General features: G+C 41.2%; 1 protein-coding gene across 7 annotated transcripts in view; it reads left to right on the top strand.

Moving 5' to 3' along the window:
* The window catches only part of SORCS1 (sortilin related VPS10 domain containing receptor 1), a 1,084,285-nt gene that overhangs the window by 1,020,421 nt on the left and 38,089 nt on the right, over positions 1-25,775 (top strand). For all 7 annotated transcript variants that reach the window (XM_082267343.1, XM_082267340.1, XM_082267339.1 and 4 more), the window contains one exon: positions 7,182-7,281. In XM_082267343.1, the coding sequence (XP_082123469.1) occupies positions 7,182-7,281 (100 nt within the window). The remainder of the gene's footprint in view (positions 1-7,181; positions 7,282-25,775) is intronic.

Here is a 25,775-nt window from a genome sequence, read left to right as displayed (position 1 = left end):
GTCATGGTCTGGGGCTGCATGAGTGCTGCCGGCACTGGAGTGCTACAGTTCATTGAGGGAGCCATGAATGCCATCATGTACTGTGAAGCAGAACATGATCCCCTCCCTTTGGAGACTTGGCCGCAGGGCAGTATTCCAACATGATAACGACCCCAAACACACCTCCAAGACGACCACTGCCTTGCTAAAGAAGCTGAGGGTAAAGGTGATGGACTGGCCAAGCATGTCTCCAGACCTAAACCCTATTGAGCATCTGTGGGGCATCATCAAATGGAAGGTGGAGGAGTGCAAAGTCTCTAACATCCACCAGCTCCGTGATGTCGTCATGGAGGAGTGGAAGAGGACTCCAGTGGTAACCTGTGAAGCTCTAGAGAACTCCATGCCCAAGAGGGTTGAAAATAATGGTGGCCACACAAAATATTGACACTTTGGGCCCAATTTGGACATTTTCACTTAGGGGTGTACTCACTTTTGTTGCCAGCGGTTTACACATTAATGGCTGTGTGTTGAGTTATTTTGAGAGGACAGCAAATTTACACTGTTATACAAGCTGTACACTCACTACTTTACATTGTAGCAAAGTGTCATTTCTTCAGTGTTGTCACATGAAAAGATATAAAAAAAAATATACACATAGATGTGAGGGGTGTACTCACTTTTGTGAAATACTGTATATATCAAATAAAAATAAAAAAAATCAAAGAAGATTGATTTTGTATTTATTTCCCTTTAAAGCAGTTTTTGTGTCTTGCAATCTTTATAAACGTAGCGTAGGACTTGCAACATTATTTAAAAAAATGTAAGTTGTTACTTGATCGTCTTTTTGAATAAAACGCAGGAGATGCTTACTGTTTCCCACACTCCCACCGGATTTGTCCCAGCAGATGGATAGATTTGTCACATACAAGACAAATAAAAAAATCATGCTTGTGGGTTTGCATAATCGCACTGCACATTCTATATCATTTCCCCAACGCCGTACTCTACAGATGTCATTGAAGGAAAGGGTTTTCATCTACGACAGATGCGCACAGAACTCTGCGGATACTGGGATATTTCATCGACATCAGGCTTTGTGCGACGGCCTCTTCACCTTATATCATGTTTGACTTATATGGAGAAACACCGTATGAAAGTGCATGCACTTAAAAAAAAAAAAAATATATATATATATATATATTAACCACTTGCCAACCGCCGCACGACTATTTACTGCGGCGGTCAGCCCTGCACAGGCAAAGTGACGTAGGGGTACGTCGCTCGCCTGCGAGCCTCTAGGGGGCGAGCGCATGCCGCCAGAGGCGAGCTCCCACCCCTGCTCATTCACGGACATTCCAGCGAGAGTGACCGGCGGCACCGATGTCCGTCGGCCACTCGCGATCTCCCGCTAGAGAGGGAGAAAGGCAGGCGGCTGATGTAAACAAAGCCACCTGTCATTCTCCCTGGTGTAACTGCAGAGATCATACGGTCCTGCTATGTAGGATCGTATGTCTCTGTGGTTACATCACAAGCCACACCCCTTTACAGTTAGAAGCACGCCCCTAGGGACACACTTAACCCCTGCATCACCAATAAAGTTAATCCCTTCCCTGCCAGTGTCATTTTTACAGTAACAGTGCATATATATAGCACTGATTACTGTAGTAATGTCACTGGTACCCCCAAAAGTGTCAAAAATGTCAGTCAAGGGTCCAATCTGTCCTCCGCAATGTCGCAGTACCGCAAAAAAAAAATCGCAGATCGCCGCCATTACTCGTTAAAAAAAAAAAAAACAATAAAAATGACAAAAATCTTTCCCTTAGTTAGTAAACGCAATAACTTTTGCGCAAACCAGTCAAAATACGCTTATTGCGATTTCTTTACCAAACATATATAGCAGAAAACAAATTGGCCTAAAATGTTAAAAAAAAATTATTTTTACATTTTTTTGGGAGGGGGAATGTTATAAAAAAAAAATGTGAAAAATATTGTTATTTTTTCAAAATTGTCGCTCTTTTTTTGTTTATAGCGCAAAGTAAAAATCGCACAGGTGATCAAATACCACCAAAAGAAAGCTCTGTTTGTGGGGAAAAAAGGACGTCAATTTAATTTGGGTACAGCATCGCAGGACCGTGCAATTGTCCGTTATAGTCACGCAGTGCCGAATCGCAAAATAGGGCCTGGTCAGGAAGGGGTAAAATCTTCCGGGGTTTAAGTGGTTAATAATTTTTTTTATTTATTTTTTTTTTTTTAGGAAATAGTTAAAGCTGGCCATACATAGGTAATATTTTTTTTCATTTGACCAGAATGCACAAAAATACTGCCCAATTCCCCCATTATTATTATTATTATTATAGGATTTATATAGAGCCAACAGTTTGCGCAGCGCTTTACAATGTGAGGGAAGACAATACAGTTACAGTACAATTCAATACAGGAGGAATTAGAGGGCTCTGTCCGTTAGAGCTTACAATCTAGAAGATTTGAGGTGGATTGGGGGGAATCCTCCCCGTTGTGTCATTGTATTCAGAAAGCAGGGAGACTCCAGCACTGCAGAAGACACAGATCGGTGTTACAGCCTATTGCCTGTGATCAGTGGTAGGATGAGGTCTCTAAAGCCCCCCACAAAAACACGGAACACTGATCTGCATGCTTACCCCCTAAGCATAAATCCCCCCTTCTCCCAGTACAAATCTGCCCCCCCCCAACTAAAATCCCCCCTTTCAGCACAATTCTTTGCCCCCCATCCCCCAAATGCCCCCCCCCCCAAAAAAAAAATGAACCCCTCCCAGCACAAATCATCTACACCTAAAATCTCCCCTCCTAGTACACACCCTCCCACTTCAAATCCCCACTCCCAGAACATATTCCCCTCAAATCCCCCCTCCTGGTACCAATCCCCCCCCCCAACACAAATCCGCATAACTCATCACTCTTAGCACTCCCTCCCCCCAAATCTCTTCTTCTAGAATAATACTTACCCCATCTCCCACCAAATTCCCCCATTCAACACAGATCCCCCCATCTCTGTATGGCACCCCTCCAACCTCACAACCTCACATGATACCACAGTGCCCAGGGCCCCACCCCTCCTGCCCACCCCTAGTACCGGCCATGCTTGTAACCCTAATCGAGCAGCTTTTATCGGTAGATTGACTTCTGTTCTTCTGCAATGTCCACACACAAATTTAAATTTGGCGGTTCCTGCTGAATTTGGTCCATGTATGGCCCGCTTTTAGACTACTGTCAGTTTTTTTCTGGTTGTTTCCAAAAGCCTATATTTAAACAGAACTGCAAAATCATTTGCAAGGTAGAAGTGGCCTATATATCTAAATGTAATAACTGTTGGCTTAGATTTCTCGGATGCTTTAAAAATTACGAATAAACGAACGGAAGCAAATGCTGTGTTAACCAGTACATATCATTATATAAATATATATATATATATAAACACACACATATAAATATGTACTTATGTTGTTTACACTTTATTGCCAAAAGTATTGGGACGCCTGCCTTTACACACATGAACATTTTCAAGAAAAATATAATATTTATTGAGTATAAATAACATCAACGTTAGACATAACCAGTTACAAAACCAGTGTTCGGAAAAATACAAAAATATAAAGGATATAACAGCAATAATACAGGAAAACGTCATCTATAAAACATCACACTCAGGTGTATAGTGCAGCAAAGTAAACAATTCTGAGTATGTGTATATGTGCATAAGATAGGTATAAACAGAAACATTCAGTTATTCCCACATATTAGTAATAGAACCATCCACATCCAGTGGTATAGCACATACCTCCGTATATTAGCAAAAACCCACCTGTAGTACAAAGTGCAAAGGAAAAGGGAAGGGAAAGAACAGTGGCAGAAAACTTAAAGGGAAAAGGAGAAAGGGAGGAGGGAGGAAAGAAAAGAAAAGGAAATTAAGACACTGCATGCTAGGCCGTCTCAAGAAATATCACCCTATCCCATGAGCAGCCGGTCCATAACTAGCTGAGATGGAGCCAAGGCTGGATCATCCAGCCAAGGCTGCCACAATGAAGCAAATTTCTTGTGAGCCTTTCGATGCTGGTATGTCAACTTTTCTCTAATCAAGGAGGCATTGACCTGTGTTATCCACTGGCCCCTGCTCGGTATCCTGGAGGAGATCCAAAATCTAGCAATTAATTTGCGGGCAATGTATAACAGTCTCAACACGGCAACGTGAGCATTTGGGGTCAGAGTGTCCACCTCCAGAGCACCAAGCAAACACACATGAACTTTAATGGCATCCCAGTTTTAGTCCGTAGGGTTCAATACTGAGTTGGCCCACCCTTTGCAGATATAACAGCTTCAACTCTTCTGGGAAGGCTGTCCACAAGGTTTAGAAGTGTGTCTATGGGAATGTTTGACCATTCTTCCAGAAGCGCATTTGTGAGGTCAGGCATAAGAAGGCCTGACTCGCAGTCTTCGCACTAGTTTGTCCTAAAGGTGTTTTGTCGGGTTGAGGTGCAGGCCAGTCAAGTTCCTCCACCCCAAACTCGCTCAATCATGTCTTTATGGACCTTTCTTTGTGCACTGGTGTGCAGTCATGTTGGAACAGGAAGGGGCCATCCCCAAACTGTTCCCACAAAGTTAGGAGCTTGAAATTGTCCAAAATGTCATGTTATGCAGAGCCCTTAACCACTTAAGCCCCGGAGGATTTTCCTGCTAAACGACCAGGGGGTATTTTGCGATTCGGCACTGCGTGACTTTAACAGACAATTGCGCGGTCGTGCGACGCTGTATCTAAACAAATTTGGCGTCCTTTTTTTCCCACAAACAGAGCTTTCTTTTGGTGGTATTTGATCACCCGTGCGATTTTTACTTTTTGCGCTATAAACAAAAAAAGAGCGTACATTTTGCAAAAATAACAATATTTTTCACATTTTTTTATATGAAATTCCCCAAAAAAAATATGTAAAAATCAAAATTTTTTGACATTTTCGGCCAATTTGTTTTATGCTACCTATGTTTGGTAAAAAAAAATCGCAAAAAGCGTATTTTGATTGGTTTGCGCAAAAGTTATTGCGTTTACTAACAAAGGGAAAGATTTCTGTCATTTTTGGTGTTTTTTTTTTAACGTGTAATGGCGGCGATCTGCGATTTTTTTTGCGGTACTGCGACATTGGGGCGGACAGATCGGACCCTTGACTGACATTTTTGACACCTTTGGGGTTACCAGTGACATTTCTACAGTAATCAGTGCTATATATATGCACTGTTACTGTAAAAATACACTGGTAGTGAAGGGGTTAACTTTATTTGGGAGGGAGGGGCTGTATGTGTCCCTAGGGGCGTGCTTTCTACTGTGATTGGCTGTGGCTTGAGCTGTAAGGACACTGATCAACGGATCTACATAGTAGATCCATGTGATCAGTGTTTTTACAGCGAGGAGAATGACAGGTGGCTTGTTTACACAAGCTGCCTGACATTCTCCCTCTCCCCCGCCGATCGCCGAGTGACCGGCGGACATCGGGTCCGCTGGTCACACACGCGGGGGGGTCCGTGACCGCGCGGGAGCGCGCCTCCGCGGGCGCGCGCTCGCTCCCCAGAGCCTCACAGGCAGGCGACGTAGACCTACGTCACTCTGCCTGTGAGGGGCTGACTGCCGCAGTAAATATACTGTGAGCAGTCGGCAAGCGGTTAAGAACAACTCCCTTTGTTTACATTCACCTGTCAGCCTGGAATCCAGGCGCGATGGGTCATTGTTCATTAGGGCATTGGGGTTTACTGGCCTCCTAAAAACCAGGAGCATTGAGCAGGAAGCCGTCACATTTAGCCACTGCACCCAGAAGTTTACTTTGGCTGGGTGCTGATTTAGTTCAGTCACCCACTGAATTTCTGAACAAGAAAAATTCCCTCCTAACTTGGGTTTGGACCGAACAGGCAGTCTCATCCCTAACCTACAATCAAATACTGTATATTTTTCATGTTAAGTGCGCACGTGGTAAATATTGTGTCACTGTACTTCCAGGTATTTATTACACACAGAGATCACAGTACTCCCCTGGATAATCCCTTCATCTGCTTTTCTCTCTAGAAGGATGTAACCATCTTTGTTTAGGCATTATCAATTGTATATTTTGCACAAATACAGTAAATGATCTATATAAATATTTTTTTTTTAACAAACCTAAAAGCAGTATATGATAAATCACTGTAAAAAAAAAAAAAAAACAAAACAAAAAAAAAAACAATGTACATATACACATACTGCTAGAAGCAACAAAGGTCACTACAACACAATGAAAAAATAATAATATTTTTTGGAAGAAAGTGGAGGTTTTGCTTGGAGTTTTTCTGGGCATGACCTTCTCTATCTGGCCAGGTTTGGCACTTTTGAACTAGGGAATAGATCTGATCCCTCAGAAGTACCAGACTATAGTACTCCACATCTTGTTTTGCTGCTAGATTGACCATTGGAAATCACCTGAGTCACCAAAAATTCAGGAACTTACTTCACGGGTAAACACACAATGTAATTTTGAGAAGTTACTAGCTGTTAAAGATCATAGAATGCCTATCTTTAGCAAACTGTGGATTCACTGGTTAAAGCATCCTAATGCCGCTCCTGGTCTCAAGCCCAATTAGCCTGCTTTGATTTACCACCAAAGAGTATTCCCTTTACTTTACCTTTCATATATTCTCTGTTATTGTCACAAATAACATCTTGTAGAACTATGTACATGGCAGTCTAATATATGGTGGTCCGCGGATGTTTAGCTGTCGGAGGGTCTACCCCCCCCCCCCAACTGGACACAGTGTGTACCCATTTGGGGTGTTCAGGGGGGTTGGGGGTGGCCCGATTAGAGAACGGTCATCAGCGACCCCATCTTAGAAGTATTAATGCTATTCGTATATTTGGATTGCTTAATGCTGTAAAGGCTTATCTTCATGGGCATGAAGTTAGATTACATAACTGCACCTATGTACTACTGGCCATAATATCAATGTTTTATGAGTTTACTTTCCTCTGTTATTATTATTATTTCCTTTCCCTGTTTGTTACTATTTGAAATAATCTTAATAAAAACTATTTAACAAGAAAAAATAATAGTATTATGGGAATAATAATTAAACAGTGAGCAGGATAATAGCTGTTTCATGAACTAGAAACCTGGTAAAAGATTTTATTTTAATCAAAAATGTGTTTCTTTTATCAGATTTCCGATGTGTTTATCAACAAACTCAATCAAGACATGGTTCATTTTGAGCTGAAACCCGGGGTACGAATCATGGTCCATGTAGCCCATTTAACAGCAGGTAACCGCTATGATTTACGTTTTTTTGACAATTTGTATTTTCTGTAATCATTTCTTATTTTCCAGAAAACTAGAAGACCAGGACTCACCAGGATTAGTAGTTTAACCAGTTGCCGACTGCGCACAGTATATTTACTGCGGCAGTCGGCCCCGGCCAGGCAGAGTGACGTAGGTCTACGTTGCTCGCCTGTCACTCCTTCTAGAGCCAATAGCGGGCGGGCGCGTGCCCGCTGAGGCGCGCGCCCGCCTCGGCTCGTTCACGGAGGAGTGCGGGAGTGTGACTGGCGGACCCGATGTCCGCCGGTCACACTACGATCGCCGGTACAGCGGGAGAAAGACAGAGCGGCTTATGTAAACAAGCCGCCTGTCAGTTCTCCCTGTGTAAAAGTGAAGATCAGACAGTTCTACTATGTAGAACTGTTGATCTTTGTTTTTACACTAGTAGACCTGTCCCTGCACAGTTAGAATCACGCCCCTAGGACACACTTAACCCCTCCCTGTCCAATACTGTTAACCCCTTCCCTGCCAGTGTCATTTTTGCAGTAACAGTGCATATATATAGCACTGATTACTGCAGTAATGTCACTGGTACCCCCAAAAGTGTCAAAAATGTCAGTCAAGGGTCCGATCTGTCCGCCCCAATGTCGCAGTACCGCAAAAAAAATCGCAGATCGCCGCCATTACTCGTTAAAAAAAAAACCACCAAAAATGACAAAAATCTTTCCCTTTGTTAGTAAACGCGATAACTTTTGCGCAAACCAATAAAAATACGCTTTTTGCGATTTTTTTTACCAAACATAGGTAGCGTAAAACAAATTGGCCGAAAATGTTAAAAAAATTTTGATTTTTACATTTTTTTTGGGGGGAATTTCATATAAAAAAAAAGTGAAAAATATTGTTGTTTTTGCAAAAATTACGCTCTTTTTTTGTTTATAGCGCGTGATCAAAAAATCGCACAGGTGATCAAATACCACCAAAAGAAAGCTCTGTTTGTGGGAAAAAAAGGATGTGAAATTTGTTTAAGTACAGCGTCGCACGACCGCGCAATTGTCCGTTAAATTCACGCAGTAAAAAATCGCAAAAAAAACCCTGGTCTTTTAGCAGGAAAATCCTCCGGTGGTAAAGTGGTTAAGGCCATATACCAAAATGTTCTTTTAACAGACAGTCTTTCTTCCATGTTAGAAAGAAATATGTGTTGTATATTAGAGAGAGAGGCATGATATGTGTTGCATGTTAGAGAGTCATTAGTTGGGTTGTATATCAGGGAGACCTCAGTTCTATGTTATATTACATAGATGCCAGTTATATTGTATCTTAGAGAGACCTGAGTTGGGTTGTATGTTAGAAAGACATACGTCATATCTTTTATTACAGCGATGTAATTTGTAGTGTATGTTACAGAGAAATTAATTGGGTTGTATGCAAGATATACATGAGTTACCTGTAAATCGTATGTTAGAGATACATGAGTTGGCTTGTAGGTTTGAGAAACACGAGTTGGGTTGTATGCAAGAGATACATGAGTTATATTTTATGTTAGAGAGACATCAATGATAATGTATGTTAGAGAAACATGAGTTGTATTGTTGGTAAATAGACATGAGTTGGGTTGTATGTTAGAGATACATGATGAACTCATGCATTTCTAATATACAACCCAACAGTGACACTCTAACCATTAGAGAGTCACAAGGTGGGTTGTATGTTAAGAGAGAGATAATGTTGGATTGTATGCATGATAGGCATCAGTTGTATTATAAAGACATCAATTGTATAATATGTTAGACAGACATGAGTTGGATTGTATTGTTGGATTGTATGGTTTAGAGACATTAGTTGGGTTGTATGTTATTGTATGTTATTAGCAAGCATAGGGGTATGATGTTTCTTGTAGTTGGTGACCATTTTTGCACACATCTGAGGAGGGATTTTGGTCCACTCTTCTTTACAGATCTTCTCTAAATCCTTAAGGTTTCTTGACTGTGGTTTGGCAACTCAAGTTTCAGCTCCCTCCATAAATTTTCTAAAGGATTAAAGTCTGGAGAATGGTTAGGCCACTCCATGACCTTAATGTGTTTCTTCTTGAGCCGCTCCTTTGTTTCCTTATTGGTATGTTTTTGGACATTGTCATGCTGGAAGACCAATCCATGACCCATCTTCAGTGTTCTGGCTGAGAAAGGAAGGGTCTAATCCAAGATTTTACAATACATGACCCTGTCCACTTGCCCGTCAATGTGGCGAAGTGGGCCTGTACCTTTAGCAAAGAAACAGCTCCAAAGCATAATGTTTCCACCTCTGTGCTTAACTATAGGGATGGTGTTCTTAGGATCATAGTCAGCATTTTTTCTTAATCCAAACATGGCGAGTCAAGGTAATTCCAAAGAGCTCAATTTTGGTCTCATCTGACCACAGCACTTTCTCCAAATCCTTCTCTGAATAATTTAGATGTTCATTGGCAAACTTCAGACAGGCCTGTACATGTGCCTTCTTCAGGAGGGGGACTTGCCGTGTTTGGAGGAAGAAAAAGGCTGACTATGACCCTAAGAACATCATCCCTACAGTCAAGCACGGAGTTGGAAACATTATGCTTTGGTATTTCATGTTGGAGAGTTAGATGTAGGTTTGTATGTTAGAGAAACATGAGTTTACATGTAGGTTTGTATGTTAAAGAAACATGAGTTGGGTTTCATGTTAGAGACATATATACGTTGGATTGTATGTTAGAGACATGGGTAGGGTTGTAGGTTAGAGAGTCATGAGTTGGACTGTATGTTTTATTGTATGTTTTATTATATATTCGAGAGGCATGGGTTGGGTTTTAGGTTAGAGAGTCGGGAGTTGGGCTGAATTTTTTATTGTATGTTTTATTATATATTCGAGAGGCATGTGTTGGGTTTTAGGTTAGAGAGTCATGAGTTGGGCTGTATGTTTTATTGTATGTTTTATTATATATTCGAGAGGCATGGGTTGGGTTTTAGGTTAGAGAGTCATGAGTTGGACTGTATGTTTTATTGTATGTTTTATTATATATTCGAGAGGCATGTGTTGGGTTTTAGGTTAGAGAGTCATGAGTTGGGCTGTATGTTTTATTGTATGTTTTATTATATATTCGAGAGGCATGGGTTGGGTTTTAGGTTAGAAAGTCATGAGTTGGTTTGTAAAGTATGCGAACATCCATCCATTTTGTTGTATGTTAAGGAAACATCAGTTGTAATGTTAGAGAGACATTTAGTGGGTTGAACGATACAAAGACACAAGGTGTATTATATGTTAGAGATGTGAATGTTATTGTATATATTAGAGAAAACATTAGGTTTTATGTTAGAGAGACAAAAGTTAGGGTGTATGTTGAAGAGACATTAGTTGTATAGTTTGTTCTAGAGACATCTTGTATTGTATATTAGAGAGACATCAATTGGGTTTTACATTAGAGAGACATGAGTTGTATTGTATATTGTTATAGAGACACTAGTTGTATTGTATGTTAGACATGATTATTTATATTAGAGGGACAGTGTTCCAAGGTCATTGGGAAAATAAATAGATTAGCTTTTGAATATGTTTTCCTGGTATTGTCTGATCAAGATATCATGTGTTTGAGACTCTATAGAAGCCAATGCTCAACCAGTTATCAATCCTAAAGGATCACTCTTAATGCGGTTGTAAACCCTATAAAAAAAAAAAATAAAAAAAAAAAAACCTGCAAGACAAAGGCATAATGAGCTAGTATGCATCGCATACTAGCCCATTATGTGTAACTTACCTTAGAATGAAGCCCCGACACGGACCCCCGGACATCGCTGCGGGCGCTGCCATGATCCCTCGTCGTCTCTTCCGGGTTCGGTGGCTCCGGCGCGCTGATTGGCCGGAAGAGACGGCTCCGGCGCGATGATTGGCCGGAGCCATGAAGACGTCACTCCCACGCATGTGCGCGGGAGTGATTTTTCCGGCAACTTAATTGAAGGTCCCCCCGGACCTTCAGAGCGCATGCGCCGCTCGCGCGAGCGGCTGCATGCACTGTAAATATCTCCTAAATCGTGCCGGTTTAGGAGATATTATTTGTACCTACAGGTAAGCCTTATTATAGGCTTACCTGTAGGTAAAAGTGTCAAAAAGCGGGATACTACCGCTTTAAGCTGCTAAGCCGCAATATTTTTTACATTTTACTTAGGTTTTTTTTTTTTTTTTTCCTTGATGGCTTTAGCATAACATGTTTTAAACAGGGAGTGAAGGGCCCTCTGATGAGCAGACCTCATATTATCATGCAAGGTAAAGCCCAACGGAAGTTCTAATCCTTTCCTACTGAATCCAAAATGGAAAAAAAAATAAACTAATTTCCAGCCTCCATGCTCCCCTATAGAAAATCATGTAAGCAGTATGTTATACTTTTATTTTTTTCAACATAGTTTTTCTGATAGTGAGCTTCAAAGAGCCAGTCAGCTGCTAATCTGAACGGTACCTTGACAAACCGTGCTAATAAAGTGAATAAGTGCAATTAAATAATTACAAATATAAAACGTTAATAAATAGAAGTAGATTTATATATATATATATATATATATATATATATATATATATATATATATATATATATATAGTGCCTAAGAAAATTCATAAAGTTACATAATTATGATTATGAACAAACCATCATTAGTGAATAAATACATGAATGAATCAGTGCATGAAATTGCTAAAAAAATTAATAAATAATAAATAAATGAAAAATATAAAATCCAACATATTTTTATATTTTATATTTTTATATTTTTTATATATTTATTATTTACTATATTTTTAGCACTTTCATGCACGGATTCATTTATTCACTAATCATGACTTGTTCATAATCATAATTGATGAATTTTCTTAGGCACTATATATATATATATATATACATATATATATATATATATACACACATATATATACATACTATTTATTAATAGTTTATTAATATTAAATACTATTTATTAACATTTTATATTTTTACTACTACTAACATACTATTTTATACTACTATTTATTAACATTTATTTACATTATTATATATTTTTTATTTTTAACATTTTATATTTTTATTTATGTAATTGCACTTATTCACTTTATTAGCGCGGTTTGTCAAGGTATCGTTCAGATTAACAGCTGACCGGCTCTTTGCAGCTCATTATCTCCAGACCTTTGGTCTTTACAACCAGCAGCTTTATTTTATTTTATTAATTTTGTTTGTTAGAGCACAATTTAGATAATTCATCCATTCTTGTGCGGGTAGTGGTTATCCATTCCACCCTCATCCCTTTATAGTTTTTTCTGATGTCTTCTAGTTGATCACCTGATAAACAGGGTTCTCCTCAGTCTTCTCCAGTGGTCGATGGTCTTTAAAAATGCACATCAACAACACATCAACAAGTGTCAATACACTGTACAGTGCAGGGCGCCATGATCAGATGGCAGGAACATGATGCCCTAGACCAGTGATGGCGAACCTTCACCTTGGCACCCTAGATGTTTTGGAACTACATTTCCCATGATGCTCAACTACATTGCCGAGTGCATGAGCATCATGGGAAATATAGTTCCAAAACATCTGGGGTGCCAAGGTTCACCATCAATGCCCTAGACTCACAGTCCTTATTTGATCTTCCATGCTGAGTGAAGTTGGGTGTCATTCAACCCAGAAGACTAAGGCATCTTGTGGTGGAGAAGAGGTACTGCAGGGGACAGTTTTAGGTTGAACGTGAACACCGCAGCCATAGTTGATTGACAGACATATTTAAAGGGAAAAAAAATACCCTGGATTTCTATGTGTTTTCTGTCTGCTAGTTAATGGCCGGTCAGTTACTATGAACAGAAAATAAAAACGTGCTTGAAAATCAGCAGAACTTTGGAAAATTAACAAATACGACTTTAAAAATAAGTGAATTTTTCAATGCAGTCAATCAAACCACAGGAATCCACACTTATCTTTTCTGTTTAATACAAGTGAAATACAACCAACTAATTAGCCATACCTAGCTGTACCCTTTTAAGTCTCAGATATGTCCAAATTGCTTATAAATAAGGTCCCAGATCATACTTGGGAATCCAATGGAGGCAACAGATGTGGTGGAAACTGCGAGTAGAAAATCACCCAGGGACAACTCGGCAAAGGAAAGGCAGGAAGCAGATAAGAAGGTCCACAGTGTGTAACTTACATCTTGCTAGCATGGTTGTTAATAGGATCCTGGGGAATGTCAATTCATGTTTTTGCATCCCATTAGCAGCAAAGCAGATGTTCCTGGTGCCCTGGCTCTATACAAATTGCATACTTCAGCTCACTCTGTGTTGTCTTCTGCAGGACGCCTATTCATTTACAGGCATCTACAGAGTTATTAATGAGCTGTTCTGAGGCTTGCACAATTAAAGGGTCAGTCCACTCAAAACTAATATTTCACTTTTTGGTAGATGCTGGAGTGTTAAACCACTTGACCGTTTCCTCTGTTGGCAAAATCATCTAGTTTTGTTCACTTGCTGTGACCATTATGGAGGGCCCCTACTATCCCTACAGATTATTTTGTTTAGAGAATAAAGAAAATAATGTGGAATGGATTTACAGATCAAGTGCAGACAACTCTTGCATGTACTTTGAGCCCTCTTCAAGTGCCAAGGAACCCCTGAAACCTGAGGCAGTTTAATCCGCCTTATACAAGATTTCTAAGTATAGCCCACCTACCTGCTCCTGCACCTGCCTGTGGATTCAGTGCTATGATCAAATGCAATGAGCAAACTGACCACCTGTTAAAATTACTCTGTAGATGAAACACTTGCCGAACAGCCGCCGTAATTATACAGTGGTAGGTTGGCTCTGTTACGTGAAACAACGTATATGTACGTCGCTTCGTGTAGCAGTTAGTGTGGGTGTGCCCACTCGCTGATTGGCTAGAGGGGGACCCAATGAGCGATTCCAGCGGCCGCAATGTCCTTTGGACATCCGCAATCGCTCCCCATGGAGACAGCTTGGCAGTCTGCCATTGTAAACATGGCAGACCACTGTTCTGTCAGTGATGAACACAGGGATCCTGTGTTCCTACTCTTTAGGAACACAGGTCTCTGTGTTCATCCAGTGAGCCCACCCCCCCCCCACACAGGTAGAAAGCACCCCCTAGGGATAACCCTTTGAATGCCTCTGGTGTCCAGTGAGCCCACCCCCCTGGTGTCCAGTGAGCCCATCCCCCACACAGTTTGAAAGCACCCCCTAGGGATAACCCTTTGAATGCCCCTGGTGTTAACCCCCTTCCCTTCCAGTGTCATTAGTACAGTAACAGTGCATAGTTTTAGCACTGATTACTGTAGTAATGTCACTGGTACCCCTAAAAGTGTCAAAAATGTAAATTAGGTGTCCAATCTGTCCGCCGCAATGTCGCAGTCCCGTTAAAAATTGCTAATTTTTTACTAGTAGAAAAATAAATAAATAAATAAAAATGACATAAATCTTTCCCATAGTTTGCAGACGCAAACTTTTGCGCAAACCAATCAATATACATTTATTGGGATTTTTTTACCAGAAATATGTAGCAGAATACATATTAGTCTAAAATGATGAAAACATTTTTTTTTCTATTGGGAATGTTTTATAGCAGAAATTAAAAAATATATATTTTTGTTTTCAGAATTGTCACTCTTTTTTTTTTATGTTTATATCGCAAAAAAAAAAAAATCCCAAACAAAAATCAAAAGAAAGCTCTATTTTTGGGAGAAAAAGGACATCATTTTTTTATGGGTACAGCATTGCATGGCTGCACAATTGTCAGTTAACCTTCCTAGCGGTATTCCCGAGTGTGGCTTGGGGTTAAATTTCAGTGGCAAAAGCGGTAACCCCGAGCCACACTCGTGGTACCGCTAGGAAGATCGCTGGATCCTGGAAGAGAGGTTACTTACCTTGTCACCGGGATCCAGCGATGTATCCTGGCGGTGTGCGGCGGCGGATATTCCTCCCGATGCTCTCTGTGCCTCGCAGGGGGGTGGAACCGGCGGAAAATTAAAAAAGTAAAACACACCAAACACACTGATACAATGCAAAACAAAATAAATTCACATTAGTTTGCCCCCCAGTGCTCTTTACTGCAGTTTTACTGTACTTTTTATGTATATATATATATATATATATATATATATATATATATAAATATATATATATATATATATATTTATATGCACATACATACATACTTTAACTTATGTATAGTTATTTATTATATTATAATTTATGATTTTGTGTTTCAAATTTTATCATACCCGAGATGTTATAAAGAAGAACGCACAGTAAAAAAATAAATCCTATGTAAATAGTTGGTTTGGGCTGCTCATTCTTAAGAATTACATGCAAAATAATGGTACCGCTTTCAGCACCTAAAATCGGAAAAAATCATACCGCCAGGGAGGTTAAAGTAACAGTTAACTGTTAAAGTAACAATGCCATATATATATATATATATATATATATATATATATATATATATATAATAAATGTATACAGTTGGTTTGGGCTGCTCATTCACAAGAATTACATGTAAAATAATGGTACCGCTTTCAGCACCTAAAATCCGAAAGAATCATACCGCCAGGGAGGTTAATGCAGGGAATGCATTAGGGTAAAAAATTGTCAGCTTTTAGAACAACTTTAAAGAGGTTGTAAACCCTCTCTTGGAACTTTGTACCTATAATATAGGTACATATATAAAGGTACCTTTGTACCTTTGTACCTATATATACTTCAGAGCGCATGAGCCGATGACGTCATTGGCTGCATTAAAAGTAAATATCTCCTAAACGGTGCAAGTTTAGGAGATATTTACAGTACCTATAGGTAAGCCTTGTTAAAGGCTTACCTATAGGTACTGTAAATATCTCCTAAACTTGCACCGTTTAGGAGATATTTACTTTTAGCGCAGCCAATGACGTCATCGGCTCATGCGCTCCGAAGGAACGGCCACCTGTGCCGTTCATTCAGAGCCCTGTTCCGTGAGCCGCGGCTCCAACGCACATGCGCGTGAGTGATGTAATTGCGCCTCTGGCCATTCAGATGGCCGGGGGACGCGAACCAGGAAGCAGGATGGCCGAACATGTTGCTGAGTGGGTGGCACGGCGGGGGGCTTCGTTCTAAGGTAAGTATTTAATAATGAGCTAGTATGCGATGCATACTAGCTCTTTATGCCTTTGTCTTACAGGGGTTTTTTTTTTTCGTCTTTTTTTGGGGAGGGTTTAATTCCTCATTAATTATCACAAGAGGAATCACCATCAGGAGGAAGGAGGTCCTGATTCCCTTTATAGTTAATTGCTGCCGCCAGAGGAATACTCGGAGTAGGGATGAGTTTCCAATTTAGCTACTTCAGGCGTTTTTGGTTGAACATTGGACTTTTAGCCTGTTCGCCAAGAGCCAAAATTCATATTTAGTATCTGTTGTTTTCTCCCGCTTCCTTCTTCCGCTGTCAATGGTTGTCAAGGAAGCAGTGGGTGCCGACACCTGCGATGTCCTTAGCAACTAGTGACGTCACCTAGTCTTTTTTATTTAGCGTGGAAACAAAGCAGCTGGTAATAAAAAAAAAAAAAAAGAAAAGAAAAGAAAATGGTGTGACGGCCCATCTCTAATTCATACCAAGCACTTCAGACCTATGCTCTAAAAAAGATTTCAAGAAAAATCTTAAAAAAGTAAAAAGGAGGCATACCCAATCCTCTTGGTCTTTTGCTGCTGGGACTCTTCTACGTTTCCATGAGACACCTGTATTACATAGAAGGGTCAGAGGCATTGTGTAAGATGATATCTCATAGGGGAAAACATTGCCTATGGCGCTTTTAAGCAGTCTGCTTAAACCAGTAATTTTACATTTACACCAACACCACCAATAGATGTCACTTCTCATCAGGCATTAACTTTAAGCTTGAGACATTGAGAAAGGAAAGAAAAGGAAAGCGCAATATAATCTTTTCAAATGAATGGCATCTTTAATAAGCAACCAATTAGAAAAATGGCCATAAAAACAGTGCTCAAAAATATAATGTCATTAAATATCCGTAATGGTGCTCTCATTAGAGAAGTTTGTGCATTTAATTTGACTATTAATCAGTTGTTGTAACGAAGATTAAAGACTATTTTTGTTTGTCCTTTTTAATCAACTGATGTCTCTTGTCAAGTCAGTTATTAACATTTGATGCATTGTTTTTTATATTCCGTAATTTTAAATACTGATATGAAAGGAAAAATATAGTCGAGGGTGTGTATATACAGTATCTCACAAAAGTGAGTACACCGCTCAGATTTTGTAAATATTTTATTATAACTTTTCATGTGACAACACTGAAGAAATGACACTTTGCTACAATGTAAAGTAGTGAGTGTACAGCTTGTATAAATTTGCTGTCCCCTCAAAATAACTCAACACAGCCATTAATGTCTAAACCGCTGGCAACAAAAGTGAGTACACCCCTAAGTGATAATGTTCAAATTGGGCACAAAGTGTCAATATTTTGTGTGGCCACCATTATTTTCCAGCACTGTCTTAACCCTCTTGGGCATGGAGTTCACCAGAACTTCACAGGTTGTCACTGAAGTCCTCTTCCACTCCTCCATGACGACATCACGGAGTTGGTGGATGTTGGAGACCTTGCGCTCCTCCACCTTCCGTTTGAGGATGCCTCACAGATGCTCAATAGGGGTTAGGTGTGGAGACATGCTTGGTCAGTCCATCACCTTTATCCTCAGCTTCTTTATCAAGGCAGTGGTCGCCTTGGAGGTGTGTTTGGGGTAGTTATCATGTTGGAATACTGCCCAGTGTCCCAGTCTCTGAAGGGAGGGGATCATACTCTGCTTCAGTATGTCACAGTACATGTTGGCATTCATGGTTCCCTCAATGAACTGTCACTTCCCAGTGTTGGCAGCACTTATGCAGCCCCAGACCATGACACTCCTCACCTGGTTGCTGCCACCCACGCTTGACACCATCTGAACCAAATAAGTTTATCTTGGTCTCATCAGACCACAGGACATGGTTCCAGTAATTCATGGCCTTAGTCTGCTTGTCTTCAGCAAACTGTTTGTGGGCTTTCTTGTGCATCATCTTTAGAAGAGGCTTCCTTCTGGGACAACAGCCAAGCAAACCTATTTGATGCAGTGTGCGGCGTATGGTTTGAGCATGGACAGGCTGACCCAACCCCCCACCCCCCACCCCTTCAACCTCTGCAGCAATGCTTGCAGCACTCGTACGTCTATTTTCCAAAGACAACCCTTGGATATGACGCTGAGCACGTACACTCAACCTCTTTGGTGGACCAAGGCGAGGCCTATTTTGAGTGGAACCTGTCCTGTTAATCTGCTGTATGGTCTTGGCCACCGTGCTGCAGCTCAGTTTCAGGGTCTTGGCAATCTTCTTATAGCCTAGGCCATCTTTATGTAGAGCAACAATTATTTTTTTCAGATCCTCAGAGAGTTCTTTGCCATGAGGTGCCATATTGAACTTCCAGTGACCAGTATGAGAGAGTGAGAGCGATGATACCAAATTAACATACCTGCTTCATATTCACACCTGAGACACTAACGCGTCACATGACACCAGGGAAGGAAAATGGCTAATTGGGCCCAATCTGGACATTTTCACATAGGGGTGTACTCACTTTTGTGCCAGCGGTTTAGACATTATTTGCTGTGAGTTGAGTTATTTTGAAGGGATAGCAAATTTACACTGTTATACAAGCTGTACACTCACTACTTTACATTGTAGCAAAGTGTCATTTCATTTCAGTGTTATCACAAGAAAAGATAGAATAAAATATTTACAAAAATTTGAGGGGTGTACTCACGTTTGTGAGATACTACTGTATATAAGAGCATATATATATATATATATATATATATATATATATGTGTGTGTGTGTTTTGTGAGTGTGTGTGTGTGTGTATTTTGTATATTTTCTGACAAAGAGAGGATCAGTCTATAATTTTAATAGTAGGTTTATTTTAACAGTGAGAGAATAACAACAAAAATATCCAGAAAAACGCCAAAAAGTTATAAATTGATTTGCATTTTAATGAGTGAAATAAGTATTTGATCCCCTATCAATCAGCAAGATTTCTGGCTCCTGGGTGTCTTCTATACAGGTAACGAGCTGAGAGTAGGAGCACTCTCTTCAAGGGAGTGCTTCTAATCTCAGCTTGTTACCTATATCAAAGACACTTGTCAACAGAAGCAATCAATCAATCAAATTCCAATCTCTCCACCATGGCCAAGACCAAAGTGCTGTCTAAGGATGTCAGGGACAAGATTGTAGACCTACACTACAAGACCATCGCCAAGCATCTTGGACAGAGGGTGACAATAGTTGGTACGATTATTCGCAAATTGAAGAAACACAAAATAACTGTCAATCTCCCTCGGTCTGGGGTTCCATGTAAGATCTCACCTCATGGACTTTCAGTGATCATGAGAACGGTGAGGAATCAGCCCAGAACTACACGGGAGAATCTTGTCAATGATCTCAAGGCAGTTGGGACCATAGTCACCAAGAAAACAATTGGTAACACACTACGCCATGAAGGACTGAAATCCTGCAGCACCCGCAAGGTCCTCCTGCTCAAGAAAGCACATGTACAAGCCTGTCTGAAGTTTGCTGATGAACATCTGAATGATTCACAGGAGAACTGGGTAAAAGTGCTGTGGTCAGATGAGACCAAAATCAAGCTCTTTGGCATCAACTCAACTCGCCATGTTTGAAGGAGGAGGAATGCTGCCTATGACCCCAAGAACCCCATCCCCACCGTCAAATATGGAGTTCGAAACATTATGCTTTAGGGGTGTTTTTCTGCTAAGGGTACAGGACACTGCATCAAAGGGACTATAGAGGGAGGCATGTACCATCAAATTTTGGGTGAGAACCTCCTTACTTCAGTGAGGGCATTGAAAATGGGTTGTGGATACGTATTCCAGCATGACAATGACCCAAAACACACGGCCAAGGCAACAAAGGAGTGGCTCAAGATGAAGCACATTAAGGTCCTGGAGTGGCTTAGTCAGTCTCTAGACCTTAATCCCATAAAAAATATGTGGAGGGAGCTGAACGTTTGAGTTACTAAATGTCAGCCTCCAAACCTTAATGACTTGGAGAGGATCTGCAAAGTAGAGTGGGACAAAATCCCTCCTGAGATGTGTGCAAACCTTGTGGCCAACTACAAGAAACATCTGACGTCGTTGATTGCCAACAAGGTATTAAGTAATGTTTTTTTTGCGAAGGGGTTAAATACTTATTTCACTCATTAAAATGCAAATCAATTTATAACATTTTTGAAATGCGTTTTTCTGGATATTTTTGTTGTTATTCTGTTTCTCCCTGTTAAAATAAACCTACCATTACAATTATAGACTGATCAGTTCTTTGTCAGTGGGCAAGCGTACAAAATCAGCAGGGGATCAAATACTTTTTTCCCCTCACTGTATATTAGGTTCTGCTTCCTGCTTTGTAGTGCAACAAAGGGGTTGTTTACTGCTCCTTCTCACATTGCCAAGCCTATAAGTTAGTTGACCTTCTGAAAACAATACACTCCCTGTGTGGCTGTTTTATCAGTATAGCAGAGTAATTACACTGAGCCACTAAGAGCCCCCTGTAGTGTAAACTTGTTCCTATATTTCCTATGATTGTTAGCAACATCTATTCCTGAAATACTGCAATTAGGAAAATGACAAAAAATGGGCACTAGATGAAGTTGACAATCATAGTAAATAAGCATATTAGATGCATTACAGTGATTATTTGTAATAGCTATGTGAATGATTGAGGTATTTGCACAGTATTTTTATTTTTTTTTTGTAAAATAGACACATAATTGTGAAACAACTCTTTAGCTTATCGCCATTTTACACGAATGAAGGAATGCGCCTTCATCCGGGCATACATATGTACTCTATATACTTTTAAAGGGCCAACAGATCCTTATTTCAGATACTGTGTTGGGGCAGATTTTTTGCCAATCAGAAAAATAAGCCATAGGAGTAGGAGATTCCTAGGTTAATAGGAATTATATATCAGGATTATCACAAAGGACTTTGAGTAAAAGTAGGCAGGGGCGGACTGGGCCAGGGGGCAGGGTGGCAATTTCCCCCTGGGCCGGTCTGATGTACCCCAGAAAAGGCCACTACTGCAGCAGCAGCAGCTTCACTTTATTGCAGAGGGACTCGGCTGGCGGAGACCTGGTTGTTCTACTGCTCGTCTGTATCTTCTGCACTGGTTGCTAGAATTGCCTGCCGCTTGGCGTCTAGCAACCAGTGACGTCATGTTCTCGAGGAGGAATGCGAGGCTGAGGCTCCAGCATTCAGAGCGGAGAAGAATCTTCCTCCTCCTCTGCGCCTAGGGAGCTTCAGCTGAACGCCGATTCTCCTGCCTCACTGACAGGACAGGAGTGACTCATTCTCTCCCTCTTAACAAAGTCTGGATTCCCCAACTCCTCGAGGCACACCGAACAGTCCTTATCTCTTTTCTGACTGCACCCATCCATCTCCTCCTTCATGTCGTTCCGGGACACTCTGCATTCCTTCCTGGTAAGTTACATGCACTTATCAGTCCTGCTACATCGCTCAATTAACCCATCCACCTCACTTCCCCTCCCTCCTCTACACAGCTCTTCTCCTTCCCAAATACTGATACAGTCCTGCAGTAAATCAAACACTCTGTCTACACCAATCCCCCCTGCCCCCCCCCACCCCCCCTCTATTTGTCCTTTCTGCTGTTCTTGTCTATCTGCTATCTTCTCACATAAAGCAGCATTACACCAATCATGCAGGCTCAGGTGTCAGATATAGGCATTCCACAGGAGTCCAAATAACCTTTTCCATCCCTGTCCACTTTTCAATTCTTCCAACTGCCCTACAGCCTCGTACATTCTATGCAGTCTAAAGTAAAGTGGTAGCAAAGTCCCCATAAAGTAATACAAAATTCATGTTGCATGTTGACTTCATAATGCACTGGTGTGCACTGCATACTAGTATATTATGACAAACTTGCCTGCAAACATAGCTCCCTAGCACTTCTATTTGTGCTCAGTCTTCATAAGCTCAGCCGCTTAAATGGCCAGGCCATGGTGACACCACTCCCATGCATGCACACGGGAGTCACATCACAGCGGCACACAGAGCGGACTGTAAATATGGTGTGAGCTGCGCTTGCACAAGCTCAGATCACATTACCACTGACAGGGTGGAATCCCCCGCTAGGACATTGTATTCTGACAGCAGAACCCTGCGCTGTCAGAAAACACTGATCAGGGGCTGCACTGAAAGAAGTTGCATTCAGCAGGCTATACTGCCCATTGAATGCAGCAGGTTGGGGCAGTAAAACTATGACTCAACCGCCTGTTTTTACCCACCCAATCACAAGTGTAAAGAAGGCCTTAGGGCTCACTCACACAGTCAGGTGGGGAGAGGTAAAAGCAAGTGGTTGAGCCATGGTTTTACCACCCCAAACACCCAGCTGAATAAGCAATCTCTCAGAGCTGTACACATGGCAAAACTTAATTGGCATAAGACCATGAATGGGCCTGGACCACAACTGCCCTGCAAACACGTGCAATGCAAAGGGCTGCAGCACAGAGGGTCAGTATTTTTAGGATTAAAACAGTGTGAGGAGGTGATATTACCCCCCACTGCCTCTCAAACACAAACAATGATAGCTGCACATTCTTCCAGCCCCCCTTTCTCCCTTAAAGCGCCCTAGAACCCTTTAGTTCCATGTAAACCTCAGAGCGCAGCTCCCCTCCTCCATCCCACTGACTTATGCTGGCCATACACGCACAGAATTTCAGCCGAAAATGGTTGTTTCGACATTCGTGCCGTTAGTAAACCCAACTTTACCGTCAATTTCGACCATGGGCCCGGCTAATGTCGATGGATCCGAAGCAAAAACTTTACCGTTTCAACTAACATGAATACGTGTATGTTCTGATCGAAACAAAAAGAATATTCTACCTTATATGTTTTTATCGTTATCAAATGATCACTATGAACATCAGTTAGTGGACAATTCGCATTTGAACGATGAATAATCATTCAGTTTGCAAACAACCAAAATTCTGTACATGTAGGCCAGCAATAGATGCCAATCACACTGACATCACAGCCACAGTGGCATTTTTCTTTTTTTTTTGCAGTGAGACCACTGACACAGGGACTTTTTTTTTTCTTTTTGTGACACCACAGACACTGGAACATTTATTTTTCTTTGCCACTGTTAGCACCATACTGTGTTTCTGCACTGATTTTAAACTCTTTCACTGTGGTGTACCATTGCTACTATTTCAGCGCATGTCGCATACATTACAAACATTACACCACAACTAGACCCATACCCTCTTTCACCCCGTGGTGGGGGGCACAGTTTGCCAACTTTGCCCGGGCACTGAATGACCTTGTGCCAGCACTGGTCGGGAGCAGTAAATGAATTAGAATATATGTGTCATGTGGAGCATGAGCTGGCAGCATAGGAGGAGGTCACACCCTTAGATCTCAGCCAGGGTTCATGCTGTGACCTGTAGACCTTCACTAGTTGAGAGGGCGGGGGCAGGGTGGCACATTCTGAGCTCTGAGGGGTTCATGCTGTAACTTGTAGTCCTTTACTTTTGAGAATCTGACCCCCCCAAAAGTGAAGGACTACAGGTCTCAGGATGAACCCCTCAGACCTCAGGATGTGTCGCACCCCCCCCCCCCCCAACTAGTGAGGGACTACGAGTCACAGCATGAACCTGGGGAATCTAAGGGGTCAAATCCTTAGATCTCAGGGGTTCAAGCTGGGACTTGTAGTCCTTCAGTTTTGGGGATATGACCCCCTAAAAGTGAAGGACTACGGGTCCCAACATGAACCCCTCATAGCTCAGAATGTGTCGCACACCCCTGCTCCCCCAACCAGTGAAGGACTACAGGTCCCACTGTCCTAGCTTAAAAACCCTCAGAGCTGAGGATGTGTCCCCCCGACCCTTCAATTTGGTGGCTCAATGGGCCACTTGACTGGACTTGCCCCTCAGGCCTAAGGCTGCCAGCCCTCCCCTGAAAGTAGGCATTATTTCCTTGCAAATATTAGGTAAGCCTTTGTGATAGATGGTTTTCAAACATGCCAAGCAAGGTAGATACATGGATAGATGTGCGATAGGATCTGAGATAGAAGTCCTGTAGGACTTGCTTGATGAAGGCAATAAAGAGACTCCATATATTCCCTGGATTGTGAGGACTGTCATTAAAGGCCAGCTCCATCAAAGGAGATCTGCGACCACATCCAGGAGAGTTGGAAAGAACCTTATGGTAGGTATTGTACTGGACCATCTATGCATAAAATGTCAACAATATTGTTCTTCATGTTCATAGCTTCTTTTGGAGAAGATTCCAGTGTTTGTTGAAGAAAAAGAAAAATAGAATTAGCACAGAAAGTTTCATTTGTGCAGATTAAAATGGTTGAAACTCCGTGAACTTCAGTAAAATTCATTTGAGTTTATCATGTTTCAGATTCATGAGTTAGTGTTAGAAAGTATAGCTATGCAGAACAAACAGTGCACAATCCACATGGGCTTTGCTGCTTAACTGCAGACAGGAAATAGGAACTTTATTCAGGAAGAAGACGTAGAGTATAGTCATAGATGCAGCTAAACATTTACAAACATTGCCATCTACTGGCTGAAGAATATATCTGTAGTTTTTGTACAAAAGCACATGAACAATGTATTCCAACAGTTAGGTACCACCTGTGCCATATCACAAGGCTCTAGGTCAGGTTTAATAGCTATACAAATTAGGGACAACAAAATCAGAGGGGCCCAACACCAGGCCCCCAAAAATCCTGGAGTCCTTTTGCCCATCACTTCTATCAGTGCATTTGGGGTCTTTCGCCTAAACTTTGCCTATTTCACTGTCTTAGTGGAGTTTAAGAGGAAGAGTTCTCATTCCGTTAATATGTCCTGCTGGCCATTACAGTTATCAGCCACTGATTACAATTGTTAGAGACAAATATACCCAAAAGAATTGAAAGCAAGATATGGGACTTTAACAGTGCTTTTTATCTCAGGAATAAACAGGCATTTGTTAAAGTGAAGAACGTTTATTACATACAAAAAGTTAAAAGGTTCCAATTAAAATGTGTAATCCAATAATTAAAATATAGGAGACACTCCCAACCTTGGGCCCACTGTATAGCTATTGTGCCTTATGTGCAGTAAATGTGAGTTTTAGGCATCATTGGCCCTCTTGTCTGCATATTTTGGGACATCTGTCTTGGTTGCTGAGTGACCCTCCACATTTGCGCCCTCCTCCGGTGTTGACTAGTGATCAGGGGATCATGCCATGTGGGGCCCCCTTTTCCTTTTTCCCCTCTTTTTCCTTCTTGGCCCCCAGGCACACCAGTTTACACTAGGATATCTCCTGAAGAAACAATAGTAGCGAAACACGTTGAGATTTCAGACTTTGAAGACCCACTGTATGTAACCAACAATCTAAATGG

Source organism: Pelophylax lessonae (genome assembly GCF_965119305.1).
Source record: "Pelophylax lessonae genome assembly, chromosome: 9".
In the NCBI taxonomy this organism is placed as follows: Eukaryota; Metazoa; Chordata; class Amphibia; order Anura; family Ranidae; genus Pelophylax; species Pelophylax lessonae.
The sequence above is the reverse complement of the archived record's forward strand: the minus strand, read 5'-3'. Positions and strand labels throughout refer to the sequence as shown.